General features: G+C 58.2%; 1 protein-coding gene across 1 annotated transcript in view; it reads right to left on the bottom strand.

Annotated features, from left to right (window-relative positions):
* The window catches only part of TSNARE1 (t-SNARE domain containing 1), a 93856-nt gene that overhangs the window by 28695 nt on the left and 50877 nt on the right, over positions 1–14284 (bottom strand). Inside the window, exons 7-9 of the mRNA XM_044914693.1 lie at positions 5687–5781; positions 3180–3274; positions 2620–2679 (exon numbers count right to left, since the gene is read on the bottom strand). Coding sequence (XP_044770628.1) covers positions 2620–2679; positions 3180–3274; positions 5687–5781 — 250 coding nt within the window. The remainder of the gene's footprint in view (positions 1–2619; positions 2680–3179; positions 3275–5686; positions 5782–14284) is intronic.

Raw genomic sequence — 14284 nt, forward strand, 5'->3', positions numbered from 1 at the left:
TAGGGTTTTTGTCCCTATGCTCATGAGAGAACATGTTAGTTTCCTTTTTGTGACACCCTCATAGGAACTTGGAATCACGGTTTGCTGGCCTCGTGAAGCAAGGTGACATGTGTTCCCTCTTTTTGTCTTTTATTTAAGAGTCTGTATAAACTAGTAACACTTATTCCTCAAATATCTGGAAGAATTCACCAGTAAAATCATCTAGGTCTAGAGTTTTTTTGGTGGGATTTTAACAATGGAAATTATTTAATTATTGATTTCATGTCTGTAATAAATACTGGGCTTTCCAGACTTTCTGTATGTCTTGGTAACTTACATTTTTTTCTAAAAAAAAAAAATTTTCTATTTCACCTGTCAAATTTATTGATGTAAAGTTGTATCATAGTATCTTCAAACTTCTATTTTTCCTAGTGTGTAGCATCCACGATATGCTCATTGTCATTCCCGATACTAGTAATCTGTTCTCTATGTATCGTGACTAATCATGTGAGATTTATTATTAATCTTTCTAAAAAAATGTTTTGGCTTTGTTGGACTTGTCCAATATGCATCTACTTTATATTTCATTGATTTCTGCTTTTTCCTATCTATTTTCTTAGAATTTAATTTGGTGTTGCTTTCTCAGCTTCATGAGATTGAGAATGAGCTCCGTGACTTTCACACTTTCTTCTTTCTGAGGGAAGCATTCGGAGCGCTGCTTCAGCTGCATCCCAAGTTTGGATTTGTTGCATTCTCTCCGTTGTTCACTTCACGATGGTTTCCAATTTCCACCGTGCTTTCTTCTCTGATTTATGGGTTCCTTCAAATTGTATTATTTTCATTCCCAAGCCTGGAAATTGCCTTTTTGGTATCAAATGTGAGTTTAATTGCGCTGATCCGAGAACGTACTTCAGGTCACGTCATCCCTCTGGAACCTGCAGAGACTGGCTGGAGAGTCCAGCACACGCTGCACACCGGCAGGAACGCACACTCTCCCGCTCGCTCTCCCGCAGCTGGTTACCGTGTCGCGAGCGACCATTTGGCAAGACGATGTTCATTAATCGCGCTGACAGAGTCTCTCAGACCCTCCCCGAACTTTCCTGTTTCCTTCATTAGTCGTCTCGACAGGTGTGTTATAATCTCCACCTGTGACTGTGGATTTACCATTTTTCCTTTTATCACTGTCGGTTTTGTCCTGCGTATTTTGAGGCTATGTTATCAGGCACAGAGGCAGAACCGCATCTTGTACGTGAATTACCACGCTGTCCTGTGAGGCAGGGCCGCCGCTCTGCACGGACTCGCTCACTCTGACCCGGGCACAGGGCGCCGGTCTTCCTTGCACGGTGGCTTCACACGTATCTCTGTCCATCCTCTAACTCTCAACACGCTTCTGGATTTAGAGTTAACCAGGTCTGACAATCTGGGCCTTTTCATCGGAGGGGTCAGGTCGTTCTGATGGAGTTATAAACAAACCTGGTATAAATCTACCATCTTACAACTTGTTTCCTGTTTTCCTTCCTATTTTCTTTTTTCTTTTTTTGGCGTTCTTTTAAATTAGTCAAGTATGTTTTATTATTTCCTGTTTATATTAACTTACCCTGTAACTGATATTCTCATGTTGTCCGTCAGTGTCCCCTGCGTAAGGCGGGACGCACTGGCTCACCACAAGCTGCCACAGGCCACAGCTCCTGTCGCTCCTCGAAGGCTGCAGACACGCAGCGTCCACGCGGCTCATCCCTCTTCCTGTGCTGCCCGCCGGTCAGGCTCCTGGGAGGTGCTCCGCGTCCAAGCCCCGCAAGGAGGGACCATTGTTCAACAGCCAACGTTAGCTCAGATGTGTCCACACATCAGCGCTTCCAGGATGCGCGGCCCCTCCCGCTGGCACCCATCTGCCCAGGACCACTTCCCCGTGGTCCTGTCAGAGTTCTGTCGATGGCAAGTTCCCTCTGTTTGTGCTTCTCCAAAAATGTTTTCATTCTACCCTCATTTCTGAAAAATATTTTCAGCAGGCATGGAATTCCACATGAGCAACCACTTTCTCTCAGTACTTTAAAGACGGCTCCGCGTTGTTGTCCGGCTTCCATGGACCCACCTCAGGCGTCCGGTGTAAGTCTTGTCGCTCCTTGAAAAATGCCGTGACTTCTCTTCTCGGGCTTTAGTCTGCTTTTAGGATTTTTTTGTCTTTGGTTTTCAAATTTTTATTATGATATGAGTACTGGTAAGTTTACCCTGTTTATCACAGAGGTTCTTTAAGCTGTGACTTGAAATACTTGGAGAGCCTTGGAAAAATCTCAGCCATTACACCGTCAAGCGCTGTTTCTGTCCACTCTCTCCCCTGTTCATCCAGGACTCCAGGCGCACTTGTGCCTCCCATTTCTATCAGTTTCTGCTCCCCGGAGGGCCGGTCGGGTCCAAGTCAGTCCTGCGCAGCACGCAGAACTGTCCGCACTCAGGACTGTCTCCGGCCTGTGCCAGGGAACTAAGGTCAAAATGCTGGTTTTTAAAAGGTTCTTCGCCAAGTCAGGCCCCCTCGGATGGGGCCTCTGCCCAGTGCTTCCCACTTCTCCCCAAGCACAAAGGGCACTGGATGCTGGGCCGTCACCTAACGCTCACAGACCACAGGAATCACTCGGCACCCACCTGCTGTTTGCCACCCCGCTGTGCCGTGGGAAGCAGGGCTCTGGACTTCTCTGCAATTTTCTGTTAAAGAACGGAGAAAAACAGGAAGAACAGAAAAGGTGGGGAAGAGAGAAGAAACGGTCAGATAAGCACAAGGTAGTGGACAAGACCTGACAGCAGAGCCCACCTTCAGCTCTGTGACAGGACGCAGCTATCCTGGGCCTCGGGAAAGCTGGGTGCCGGGCTGGGTGCCAGGCCGGGCTCTGCCAACAATCTGGTGGGTGGCCCCCTCCCCCACACGTAAGCCCTGGGTCTCAGTGTCCTCACCTGTCAGAACAGGAATGCCCGTTCTTCCCACCTGCCAGGTGCCTCCCAGGCAGCACCCTCAGGTAAACATCCCTCACTACACACATTGCGGTCATGGCTCCTGGCAACTGTCGGCTGTCTACAGGCCTGGCTCTCCGTCTGCTCTAGGGCACGGGACCCCACCAGGCCAACCAGGGACAAGACTGCCAGAAGGGGAGCTGCAGGGCCCAAGGCCCACCCCACCCAGCCCGCCAGGCCTCCCTGGGGAGCCGCACCTTCTGCACCACGCCATAGCGCTGAATGGCATCCGAGAGCTGAGTTTTCAGGCGGTCCAGCTGAACACACTCCTGCTGCAAAGGGAGAAGGTGGGCTGTAAGGACAGCCGAGGCCTCGTCCCGCCCACGGCCTCCTCCATCCCTGGGCACTGCAGTTCCCCACGATCGGCCCCCCATCCGCAGCCTCACGCTGCCACCACCGCGCTGCTGTTGGACTGGGCTCATCCCCGTCTACTGTGCCCCAGCCATCACAGGCCAGCACCCGTGTAGACGCCATCCCCAGCAGATCCCGCATCTTCAGCCCTGGCCGCGGAGCGAGGCGCTGCTCCATGATGTACCTGTCTGGTCCCCACAACGAGAAGTGTTACGACTTCTACCTGACGGCTCAGGAGGCCTCAGCCTGAGTTCTAAGAGGGTTCATGGCCGCACGGGGGTGGAGGCAGGCCATGAAGCCCGGCCGCTGACTCCAGGGACCTGCGGCCAAGCACACGCCAGGCTGGGTCTCACCCCCAGGGTCAGAACTGCACTCATCAAACCTCCCTCCCACCACCAGGCGCTCGGCAGTGCGCACGGCCTCCATCCTTCACGTCTTGTTTGCCAACATTGACGGGGGGCCAACACTCCAGCACCCCAGTGCCCCGGATGATGCCTGGCACACAGCCAGCGCTCAAGACATACTGCCGAGCAAGGAGACAGACCAGCCAGCCCCGAAACCCGGCACTGCCTGCTCAGGTTTGCGTGAGCACCGCCCGGCCGCCAGGACCCGACGCTCACGTCTCTCCACGCCACACCGGCACAAAGCCACACCGATGCCCTGTGCCCTGCACCAGAACCACGACGTGGACTCCTGGACCCTCCTGCCCCCATCATCTCCCAGGAGAGGCAGACCCTGCATCTCAAGTCACAGAGTGTCCACCCCTGCCGGGGGGCCTCTCTCCACCTCCAACTGGAACTCAGCCCCGAGCTCGGTGCCCGCCCCTCTGCCGCCGCCATGCAGCTCATGTGAGCCCCTGCAGGAGAGCAGGCTGGCCACAGTTCAGGGGCACCAGCTTTCCGATGGGCACTTTTCAGAGGGACTCGGTGTGGTCCCCATGTGACTGCGGGTCTGAGGAGCCTGTTTTAGTGTCCGGGGGAGGCTCTTGTGAGGGGCACTCTATGTGTGTGCCGGGACAGAGCCGAGAGCCCAGGGACTCTTCAGCGCTCTCCTGGCTGGGTGATCCAGCATCAGCCCCGTGTGACGGGCACAGCCTTTTCTCCGAGGCAGCAGGGAGCAATTCCAGCACCTCCCAGCCAGGCTGTCCGACCACGGAACGGCGAGAGCCTCATCTGTGGCCTTCTCTCAGCATCTCACACACAGTAGGTGTTCAATCAGTGTGTGTTGGGTTCTTAGATGGGTGGATGGATGGACAGACGGGTGGCTACATGGGTGGGTAGACAAATGGAAGGACACATTAGGCTAAAGGCGATCCCTCCACCCCCCAAGGAACTCAAGCTCGGAGTCTCGGCCCTCGTGGTGCACACAGTGACCACATGGACTGTGGGCCCAGAAAAACCAGAGGGGCAATCTAGCTGAGACTCCTCCCTGGCTGAGATGCTTTGTGCGGGACACTCTCCAGGCCTCGGCGTCCCTCCAGATAAAGGGGCTGAGGACAGCAACAGGCAGGACGGCCAGACGCACCCGACGTGAGCACATGCACAGGGCCACACGGCACGTGGCGTCTGCACCGGCTCTCGCTTGGCGGACCGCCGCGGTCACCGGATGGTGGCAGAGTCAGCTCCCCGGGCCTGTCACGGGAACCCTCCCCAGCACGGTCCAGCCTCTGTCTGCAGAGGCCACACTTCCACATCCCGGGCCGGACAGGCACCCAGGTCTGCCGGTGTAGTGGGCAGGCACCCTGGGCAGCGTGTGATGAGCTTTACTCATGAACACGGCCCCTCTCCCAGGACGGCCGAGGGTTTAAGAGTAATTAAGGCTTTGTGACCACACGCCCCCAGCCTTTGGGAATGGGAGAGGGCGTGGATAACAAAGATGGGGATGTGCTGAGCTAGTAAAAGGGGGTGGAGAGAAGTAAGCGGCCAGGGGTGAAGGGGACGGGGGAGGGGCTGCATGGGGAGGGGCACAGGTGATGTGATGAGGGTCAGGGCTGTGAAGGGGGCTGTGGCTGCAAGGATGGTGGCAATTGTGACCCCGTGACTACGTGTGTGCTCTGATGGTGGGCACCGGCGTGGGTGAGGACGCGGTGGTGAGGGGTGGAGGGTGGGTGACGGGAGGTGGCGGCGGGGGCGGGGTGTTAGGCGTCTCTGTCCAGACAATCCGGCTAGGACTCGGGGCCTCCACAGCAGCGCTAGGCATACGGCAGGTGCCCAGCGAGCACATCGAGCTCCGGCCCAGGTGGCGCACCCGCCAAGCCCAGGCCAGCGCAGGCATCCTGGGCCCACCAATCTCCCCAGGGGCCCCCCAGCCCCAGGCCTTCCCCCCACTCCACCCCCCCAGCCGCCAGGGCCACATACCCGGGAGCAGCCCCGCAGGAGCGCCGACATCTGCCTCAGGGCACTGGTGCTGGCCTCAATGGTCTTGTTGGTCTCCTGCTGCACCGTGTGCCTGCAGCGGCCAGGGAAGAGAGAGGGGACGGGGAGGGGACAGAGGGAGGGGCCGGGGTGGAGAAAGGCGACCGGACAAGAGCAGGAGCAAGGGTCAGGGGTCGCAGCGGCACAAGTGAACAGGAGCGGGAGAACCAGTGGGAAGACCAGAGGCACAAGAGAGCAGCCACGGGAGGGGATGAGGGTCAGAGGCCCAGAGGGACGGACGGACACACCCACAGATGGAGAAGGCAGGGACAGGGGCGAGGGAGGAGGGAGAGAGCGACAGGGGTGAGCCTGGACTGGGGCAGACGGCCCACAGTGCACATCACTCCCCAGCTGCCACGGTCAGGAGCCCCTCCCCGCACGGCCCCTGCATGCCCCCCACACAAGCTGCGTCTGGGCAGTAGCCTGGGCCCAGAGTCCGGGGGTCAGCGAGGTCAGGAAGCTGGGGGAGCGGCGTGGCCGCAGACACCCCTGGCACCACAGCCGCTGTGGGCCGGGGTGACTCTCCCACCTCCAGACCCGAGAACACTGGGGGCCGGGCCCCGGACTGTGGTTTGTGGCTCTGAGTGTGACCGCGAAGGGACTGAAAAGACCAGCTCCTCACCCGCTTCAGGGTGACCACGGCCCCCCTGAACAGAGTGACACCGGGGGCAAACCCTGCCCTCGGGCCTTCTACGGGCACATGCACCAGAGAGGAGCCCTCCTGACCCTCTGAGTTGCAGCATGATGCCCCCTTTGCTCCCTGCAAGACCCCGCGTGGCAGGGGTGGGGGCACCGTCTGACCTGCACCTGGGTCCCTGACACCTGCCCTTAGGCCACACAGATGGTGCAGCTTAGAGCCGGGGGCGGGGTGGGGGGGATGGGAAGGAGCCCCCAGGCCAGCCTGGGAGGGTGCCATCTGAGGACCGCAGCGTGAGCACCCTTTCCACCAGGCCACCAACAAATTACGGGAAACCGCAGAACACGTTTTCCCCTCGGATTCACTCAATCGTTGTGCACCACTGAGCCCCCCACTCTCCTTACTGCACCTCCTCCCATGGTCCCCACGCTCCCTCCCACCCCATGGCCCACAGTTTGCCCTCCTGGCACCCTCCATTTTGACACATATTCGTTATAAAAACTCTAGGAAAACCAGAACAAAGAAGAGAACTTGTTCGGCTGAAGTCCCAGGACACAAGGCAACACACAAAATCAGGCGTATTTCTGTACACTTGTAACCAACAACCACAAAGTGAAATTTAAACAATAATAATTTGTAGAATAGTATTAAAAAACACGAAATTATTGGGCGCCTGGGTGGCTCAGTTGGTTAAGCGACTGCCTTCGGCTCAGGTCATGATCCCAGGGTCCTGGGATCGAGTCCCGCATCGGGCTCCCTGCTCTGTGGGGAGCCTGCTTCTCCCTCTCCCACTCCCCCTGCTTGTGTTCCCTCTCTCGCTGTGTCTCTCTCTGTCAAATAAATAAATAAAATCTTTTAAAAAAATAAAAATAAAAATAAAAATAAAATAAAAAACACGAAATTATTAACAATAAATTGAATAAAATACACACAAAACCTGCACATTAACCTTATAAGGAACTGCCGGAGAAAATGGAAGAACATTTACATCAGAGAAATCCTGACCATCTTCACAGGTTGGAAAACTCAAGATTGTTAAGAGGTCAATTCTCCTTAAGTTGGTCTATAGAATCAATGCAATCTCAAGTAAAATTAAAGCAGGATAAGAAAATAGCAGAAATTGACAAGCTATTCTAAAATTGATATGGAAATACAAAGCACTGGAAGTATCCAAAAGAATTTCACAAAAAGATGAACAAAGCTGTAGGCGTCCAGGACGGATGTCAGGACTTACTCTAAAACTTAGTGATTAAGACAACACGGTGCTGTCAAAAAGACAGGCGTACAAACCAATGAAACAGAATAACCCAAAATGCAGCCACACATACATGATAAAGTAATTTTTGGTTACCTTGGTGCCAAGGTACTCACAACAGGGAAAGGACAATCCTTTCAACAAATAGTGGGGAATAACTAGATAATCATGCTAAAAACAAAAAAACTAGCCTGGACTCCTGCCCCATGCTGCATTCCCAGGGGCTCAGGGGAGCTCAAGGGCTCAGGCGGGACACACGGCAGGCAGCCAGCAAGACCCAGGCACCCCCCAGCCTCTGGTGCCCAGGCAAGTCTGCGGAAGAAGGGGCGCCATCCGGCCGAGCTGCACAGGGAGGCAGGGGTCAGGAGGCTAAGTGAGGGGCAGCGTCGCACACGAAGCGTGGCCAGGACGGGAAATCAGCGGTCAAAGGGGGGCCTGGAGGCTCAGGCCCAGGAGCTCTGGAGGAGCAGAGCAGGGAGGAGACACGTTTGGGCAGGAGAGCCAGGGCGGGTGAAGGTGAGGGGCGCCCACGGCCACCAGCTACGTCTCTTCAGGGGACAGCGTGCCACGGGAACGCCACAGATGTGTGCTCCCCCAACATGGGAAGGAAGCAAGAGAAGGAAAGAGGCTGGAACAAGGAGGAGGAGCCAGCAAAGGAGAATGACGCATGATCCACACCAGGGAAGGCAAAAGCCCAGGAGAGCAAGGGATGCACAGGCTAGAAGCTTCTAGAAGGAGAGAGTATCTCAACAATAAAAAGACCAAAGAACCCAATTCAAAAATGGGAAAAGGACCTGAACAGACACATCTTCAAAGACATACAAATGGTCAACATGCCTGTGAAAAGATGCTCACTCAACGTCGTTATCAGGAAATACAAATCAGCATCCTAGTGAGAAGCGCCTCGTCCCCACCAGATGGCTACAGTCACAGACGGGTAACAAGTGCCGGCGAGGACGTGGAGGAGTCGGAAGCCTCGCGCACTGCTGGTGGGAAGGTAAGGCGGCGCAGCCACCGTGGAAAAGTCTGGCAGTGCCCCAGCGTTAAACACAGCCAAGCCCAGCAATGCCACGCCTAGGTGCCCCCTCGAGAGAACAGAAAACGCTCATCCACACACGAGCCCACAGCAGCCTTCCTCATAACGACCCAGAGGAAACAGTCCCCAGCCCATCAGCTGATGAGCGGTATGTCAGCATGCTCAGGCTGCTCTAACAAATACCACGACTGGACGCCTTAGAGACAGTGGACGAGTCCCCTCACGGCTGGAGTCTGGAAGTCCAGGATCGGGATGCTGGCAGCTTCCGTGTCCGACGAGGACCGCCTTCCGGTTCACAGATGGCACCTCCTTGCAGCATCCTCAAAGGGTGGAAGGGGCCAGGGGGCTCTCTGGGGTCCTTTTACATGGGCGCTCGTCCCATTTGTGACGGCTGCCCCCGCAGGACCTACTCCCCTTCCTGAGGCCCCGCTCCTAGCCCCGTCCCCCTGGGTTAGGTTTTGACCTACGGATTTGGAGGGACGTCCAACAGTGGAATACTACTCAGCCATTGAGGCCTTGAGGAGGTTCTGGGAAACCAGGAGGAAACTGCCCATGCTCTGTGGGCCCAGCACGTGCCCAACATGTGCTCACCAGTCCCAAGGCCCTGAGGCAAGCACCCGGGCCTGCCCTTACCCAGTCCCACAGGCGAGGCTATCCCCCAGCACAGCAGTGTGGCCACTGGGGATGCTCAAGGGTCCCAGCTGCCTGGGGTCGGGGGCGGGGGTCACCAGTCAGGCAGGAGCTCAGCCCCTGACCCACCAGACCAAAGGGACAGCTGTCCAGGCCGAGGGGGCGGCTGTCCAGGCCCTACACAGCAATCCTCCCTGCCTCTCCAGGCTCCAGTGCCCTGCAGTTCCCTCCACCCACAGTGACCTCCTCCTCCTCCAACTTGCCTTCACGGCCATCCATCATGCCACTGCATTCTAGAACCTTCCACTGGCTTCCCACTGCTTTGCATATAAAGCCCAAGCCATGTGCCAGGCCTACAAGGCCCATGTGGTCTGGCCTGTGCCCACCTCACTGACCCCCCTGGGCAGACCCCCGTTTCGGGGGCTCCTCCAACATGCCCACTGCTGCTTTGGAGTTTGCAGCAGTTTGAAGAGTGGCTGCAAAAGCTTCTGACTGCTCCCACTGAGAGGTGGGGCTGGGTCCCTTCTCCTTGAATCGGGACAGGCTCAATCACACCTTCTTCGCTAGAGCATCTGCGCCGGAGCCCTGAGCCGAGGAAGTTCAGCCCCCGTGAGGCTGCCGTGCCACAGGGAGCCCGCGTGCGGATGCTGCGGGGGACATGCCAGCTCAGTTCTGCATCTGCCTGCTGACCGTGAGTGGTGAAGAAGCTTCCAGATGCTCCAGCCCCAGCTGCAGAGGCACCCCAGCTCTGAGTGTTCTCAGCTGAGTCCCAGATATCCTGGAGCCAACACAAGCCTCCTCACAGCACCTGCCAATCTGGCTCACCAGCTCTGAGGTTTCAGTCCCGCTGGCCTCCAGGCCTCGCGTCTGGCCCCAGGGCTGCTGTCAGGCTTCCCCCAGAGACGGAGCTGAGCATCACGCCCGAGTCCTGACAGCGTCCCCAGGTTAAGGTGACAGGTGCCGGCACCCCAACTTCCCGGGAGCAGTTGTGTGCGGCCCGGGAAAGTCCTCCCTCCCCCGCCTCAGCTTTCTGATGGAGTCAGGGAGGCCCTGGGCCCCGAGGCGGCTCCGAGGAGTCAGTGGCAGATCTCAGGTCAGCCCAGATGATGGGGGCCGATGCCACCGCGGATGACTTCTGACAGCAGAGGACAGAGCGGGCTGGAAGTGTGTCCCCCCAACCCCGGTTCTTAAGCAAATCCCGGCTCTGTCTCTGCAGCCACGTGCACGCGTGACCGGGCTGGAATGAGAAGCTCACATGGCGACAGATCCGGCTGGTCTGAGCTCTGGGAGGAGGAAGACAGAGCCTGCCCGGTGCCTCCACAGCAGCCCTGGGCTGTCAGCACTAAGCCCCTCCAAGACCCCAGCCCCGTGCAGTGCTGGATTAGTGTGATCCAGGCCTCCCTGATCGCCTCGGAGCCGATCCGGACACAAATCCTGCCGAGGGGAGGAAGGTGCTGCCCACTCGGAGCCAGGGGCACCCCAGGGCCCTATCCCGCCACCAGGGTCTCTGCCCTGCCCCCACAACCGCCCACCGGGGCCTCCACCCTGCCCCCCGACCCTGGGCCTCAGCCCTAACCCCCGGGCGGCATCGGGCAGACCCTGAGCAGACACCTCTCACACACCCCCCCGCGTGGGACCCCACATGGGGCCACCTCGACCTGCACAGGGTCAAGTGAGAGGACACGCATGCAGCAGCCCCCACAAACCTGCGACGGTCAGAACATCCCAGGGAGACCGTCCCCTCTGTCCCACACTAGGAGTGGGACACTGGGTGATCACCTCCCCTCTCCAGGCTGGAAGCCCCCTTCGTGAACACGGACTCACCCCTGCATTGCAAACCAGGGAGAGGGAGGGGTGCCGTTGGGTTGGGTGAGAATGGAGAACAGAAGTGCCGACAGCAGGAGCAACCCGCAGACCAGCTCCAGGGACAGGACCAGGCCCTCAGCACCGCATGGGGGCAGGGGCAGCCTGACAGGTACCTGGCCTCCATCGTCAAATGAGGACCCGCACCCCTGTGAGGCAGGTGGGTGAGGCCGGTCACTAGGAGAAGGAGGCACTGCCATGGCCCCCTGAGGATGGGTCAGGGCTCCAGACCACCCACCCCCCCCCCCCCCCCCCCCCCAGGCACCCCTCCCCCCCCCCGCCCCGCCTCCAGGCAGGAGCCGCCCCACACACCTGGTGATCAGCAAGCACCCCCAAACAGGCCTCCAGGCAGAGCTCCGCTCCCCACCCCCCGCCCAGCCAGGCCCCCTCCAGCAACACGGGGCGGGGGGGTCTCGGGGCTCTGGGGACTGCAGCAGAGCTCCTGAACTGGGGGCCCAGGCAGCCGCCAGACCCTTCAGGAAGCACTGCTACCCTCTGAGGCCATTCTCCGTCCCCCACGGCTCCCTCCACCTGCACCCCTGCTCTGGCCATCCTCCCACTGCAGCCAGATCTGACTGGACCTCTGCGGGGCTGAGCCCAGCACCAGGCACGGACGCCCTCACTGCCACCTTCCCACAGGACACCGCTGGGAGGGCCTGGGTCCTCACGTCAAAGACAGGGACACCTGCATCACACTGCATGTCACACAGCCAGGAGGGGACAGGCTGCCCCCCGCCATGCCCCACTGCTGCAGCCTGTCAGCGCATGGTTCCAGGGCTGAGCTGGCCAGGGCACCAGGCTACAGACGCGGTGGGGTGCCAGGGAGTGTGGTGGGGGGTGGGGGGAGGCCACCGTGGGGCGTGGGGGGCACACTAAGGGGGGGCTCTGGAGTAGAAAAGGCAGGCCATGCTGGACAGCAGGATGGCCCATGCATCCCTCGGGGTGCCCTGCTTCATGAGCCTCCAGACATGTACCCAAGCATTGCCCCTGGGGCTATCACCCCGGGCAGAGGATACGGCAGTCGAGGTGTTTCTGGGGGAGGGAGCTGAGGAGCAGCCCCTGAGGGAGGTGGCACTGGGCAGGTACTAGAGGAAGAGATGCCCGTGTGAAGGTGGAAAAGTGAGAGGTGAGGGGTTGGCATGCACCCCACACACCCGGGCAGGGCCACCCGCCCGCCTCTGCTTTCTGCCCCCAAGGTCCGCCGGTCCTGGTTCGGGGCACCCAGCCCACTGCAGCCTCCAGGACCCCCATGACCACTCTCCTGGCGTCTCCCAGGCCCCGTGCAGGCCCTCCCTATGCCTTAGTGAGGCCGAAGCCCACAGGGCCCCTCACAGATGCCAATGTGGCAGACAGACGGGGAGAGCTTGTCTGCACTTCGACCACCACAGGACTCCAGCCTGTTGTGAGAGGCAGGCAGTGCGGTCCAGCCCCATGCCCATTCGGAGGAGCTGGGAGCACCAGAGCACCAGAGCTGGGGAGCTGTCCACGTCCAGCCCAGAAGGAGCCTCTCTGCCTACTGTGTGCACAGCCCAGCAGCAGCCAGGTGTGGGCCGAGCCCCACCACCCTGATGCTGTGCCCGGGGCCCTACAAACCGGAGCCAGGCCTGTCCCACAGCGTGTTCATGAGGCTGAGGGGACAGGCCCCTGGCCACAGGCACACTGCTCACACAGGGCTGCTGGAATACCCATCCCTCCGTTCCACAGCAGCCAGAGTGACACCCCCAAGAGACAGACAGGTAGACAAGGTCCCGCGGCCACTGAGCTTCACTCCACAGGGGAGGGAGTTCTCCAACCTGACCACCTCAGCCAACCGGGGAGCCCATGACAGTGCCCAAGGCGGGGTCCCCTCAGAGTCCTGACACAAATGCCAAAGCCCACACGTGTCTCACGCAAGGCGAGACGATCAGGCTCAACTCTGTGAGGATCTTAGGCCGCTAAATGTATTCATCTTGAAGGAATGTCCTCTCTCCCGAGATCAGAGCCCACCCGCTTCTGTCATACCGAAATGCCTTGTCTTCTGCAAAGTAAGGGCAATAATGGATCGTAGTGAACCTTTTTTAGTCCTTCCTTGACAAAATAAAAAAGCCACTGACTGTCAACATGGAGAAAACCCAGAGTTGGCAGCTTATGCTAGCCTCAGTCATTTAAAAATGCTAACAATCCATGATATGCACAAATTCCACCATGAAAGGGGTCCTGGAAGGCCCGAGGCCTGCAGCCCGGTGAGGAGCTACCCTGCAAGCAGAGGGGCTCTGGTAGGAATGGGGTTCTGGTTGGGGGCGGACAGGAAGGTGCCAAAGCCAGAGCTGCTGGATCTGAAAGCTGAGGTCGATGGGGCAGGAACGGGGGCAGTGGTCCCAGCCACACTCCATCACACGGGCAGGCCCGGCGTCGGGCAGGAAGGTGCAGGAGCCGGCTCTCCTCTCCAGGCCCACGCCGGTGACCCCAGCCTCCAGCCAGCTGGGCAAGGCAGCCCTGGAAACACACTCAGGGGCCAGGGCCCTGAGAATGCCAGCCACTCAACCTGGGGGACACCGCTCCAGGGACCCAACCTGGAAACAGGTACGAATAGAAGGATCCACCACAGCACTGTTCCCGCTAATCACCCAGGTTCAACAGTGTCCTCCGCAGCTCTGAAGAGCGTGTTTCTAGTGTGTAATGAGGGCACACACACCCCAGATTCCTAATGGTAAAAAGTGGGATCCGGAACATTATTCACTGAAATCCAATTCTGCAAAACGCGTAAGGACTTGACAAGAGGCTGGCAGGAAGTACCAAAACGTTAACAGTGGCTCCTCAGACATCCTGTGCGGCCCCATTTCCTATAATGAACATATGCTACTTTCACAATCAGAAAACAATACGTTATTTTAAAAAAATAAATAAAAATAATTAAAAACAGAATGGTACATAAAACCTGCAAAGGACCCTCAGTTGCCTTAAGTTCTGGACCCCCAAACTCAGCAGAAGTGGTCCCAGCTGGCTTGTACGGATGGACAGGAGGAAAGATGGATGGACGGGTAGTGGATGAGATGGATGGGTGAACCAATGCATGTGTGGGTGGATGGATAGATGGGTGGGTAGGTGGTGGCTGGACAGGGAGGCGGGTAGGTAGG

The sequence above is a fragment of the Neomonachus schauinslandi genome, chromosome 4 (assembly GCF_002201575.2).
Source record: "Neomonachus schauinslandi chromosome 4, ASM220157v2, whole genome shotgun sequence".
NCBI classification, from domain to species: Eukaryota; Metazoa; Chordata; class Mammalia; order Carnivora; family Phocidae; genus Neomonachus; species Neomonachus schauinslandi.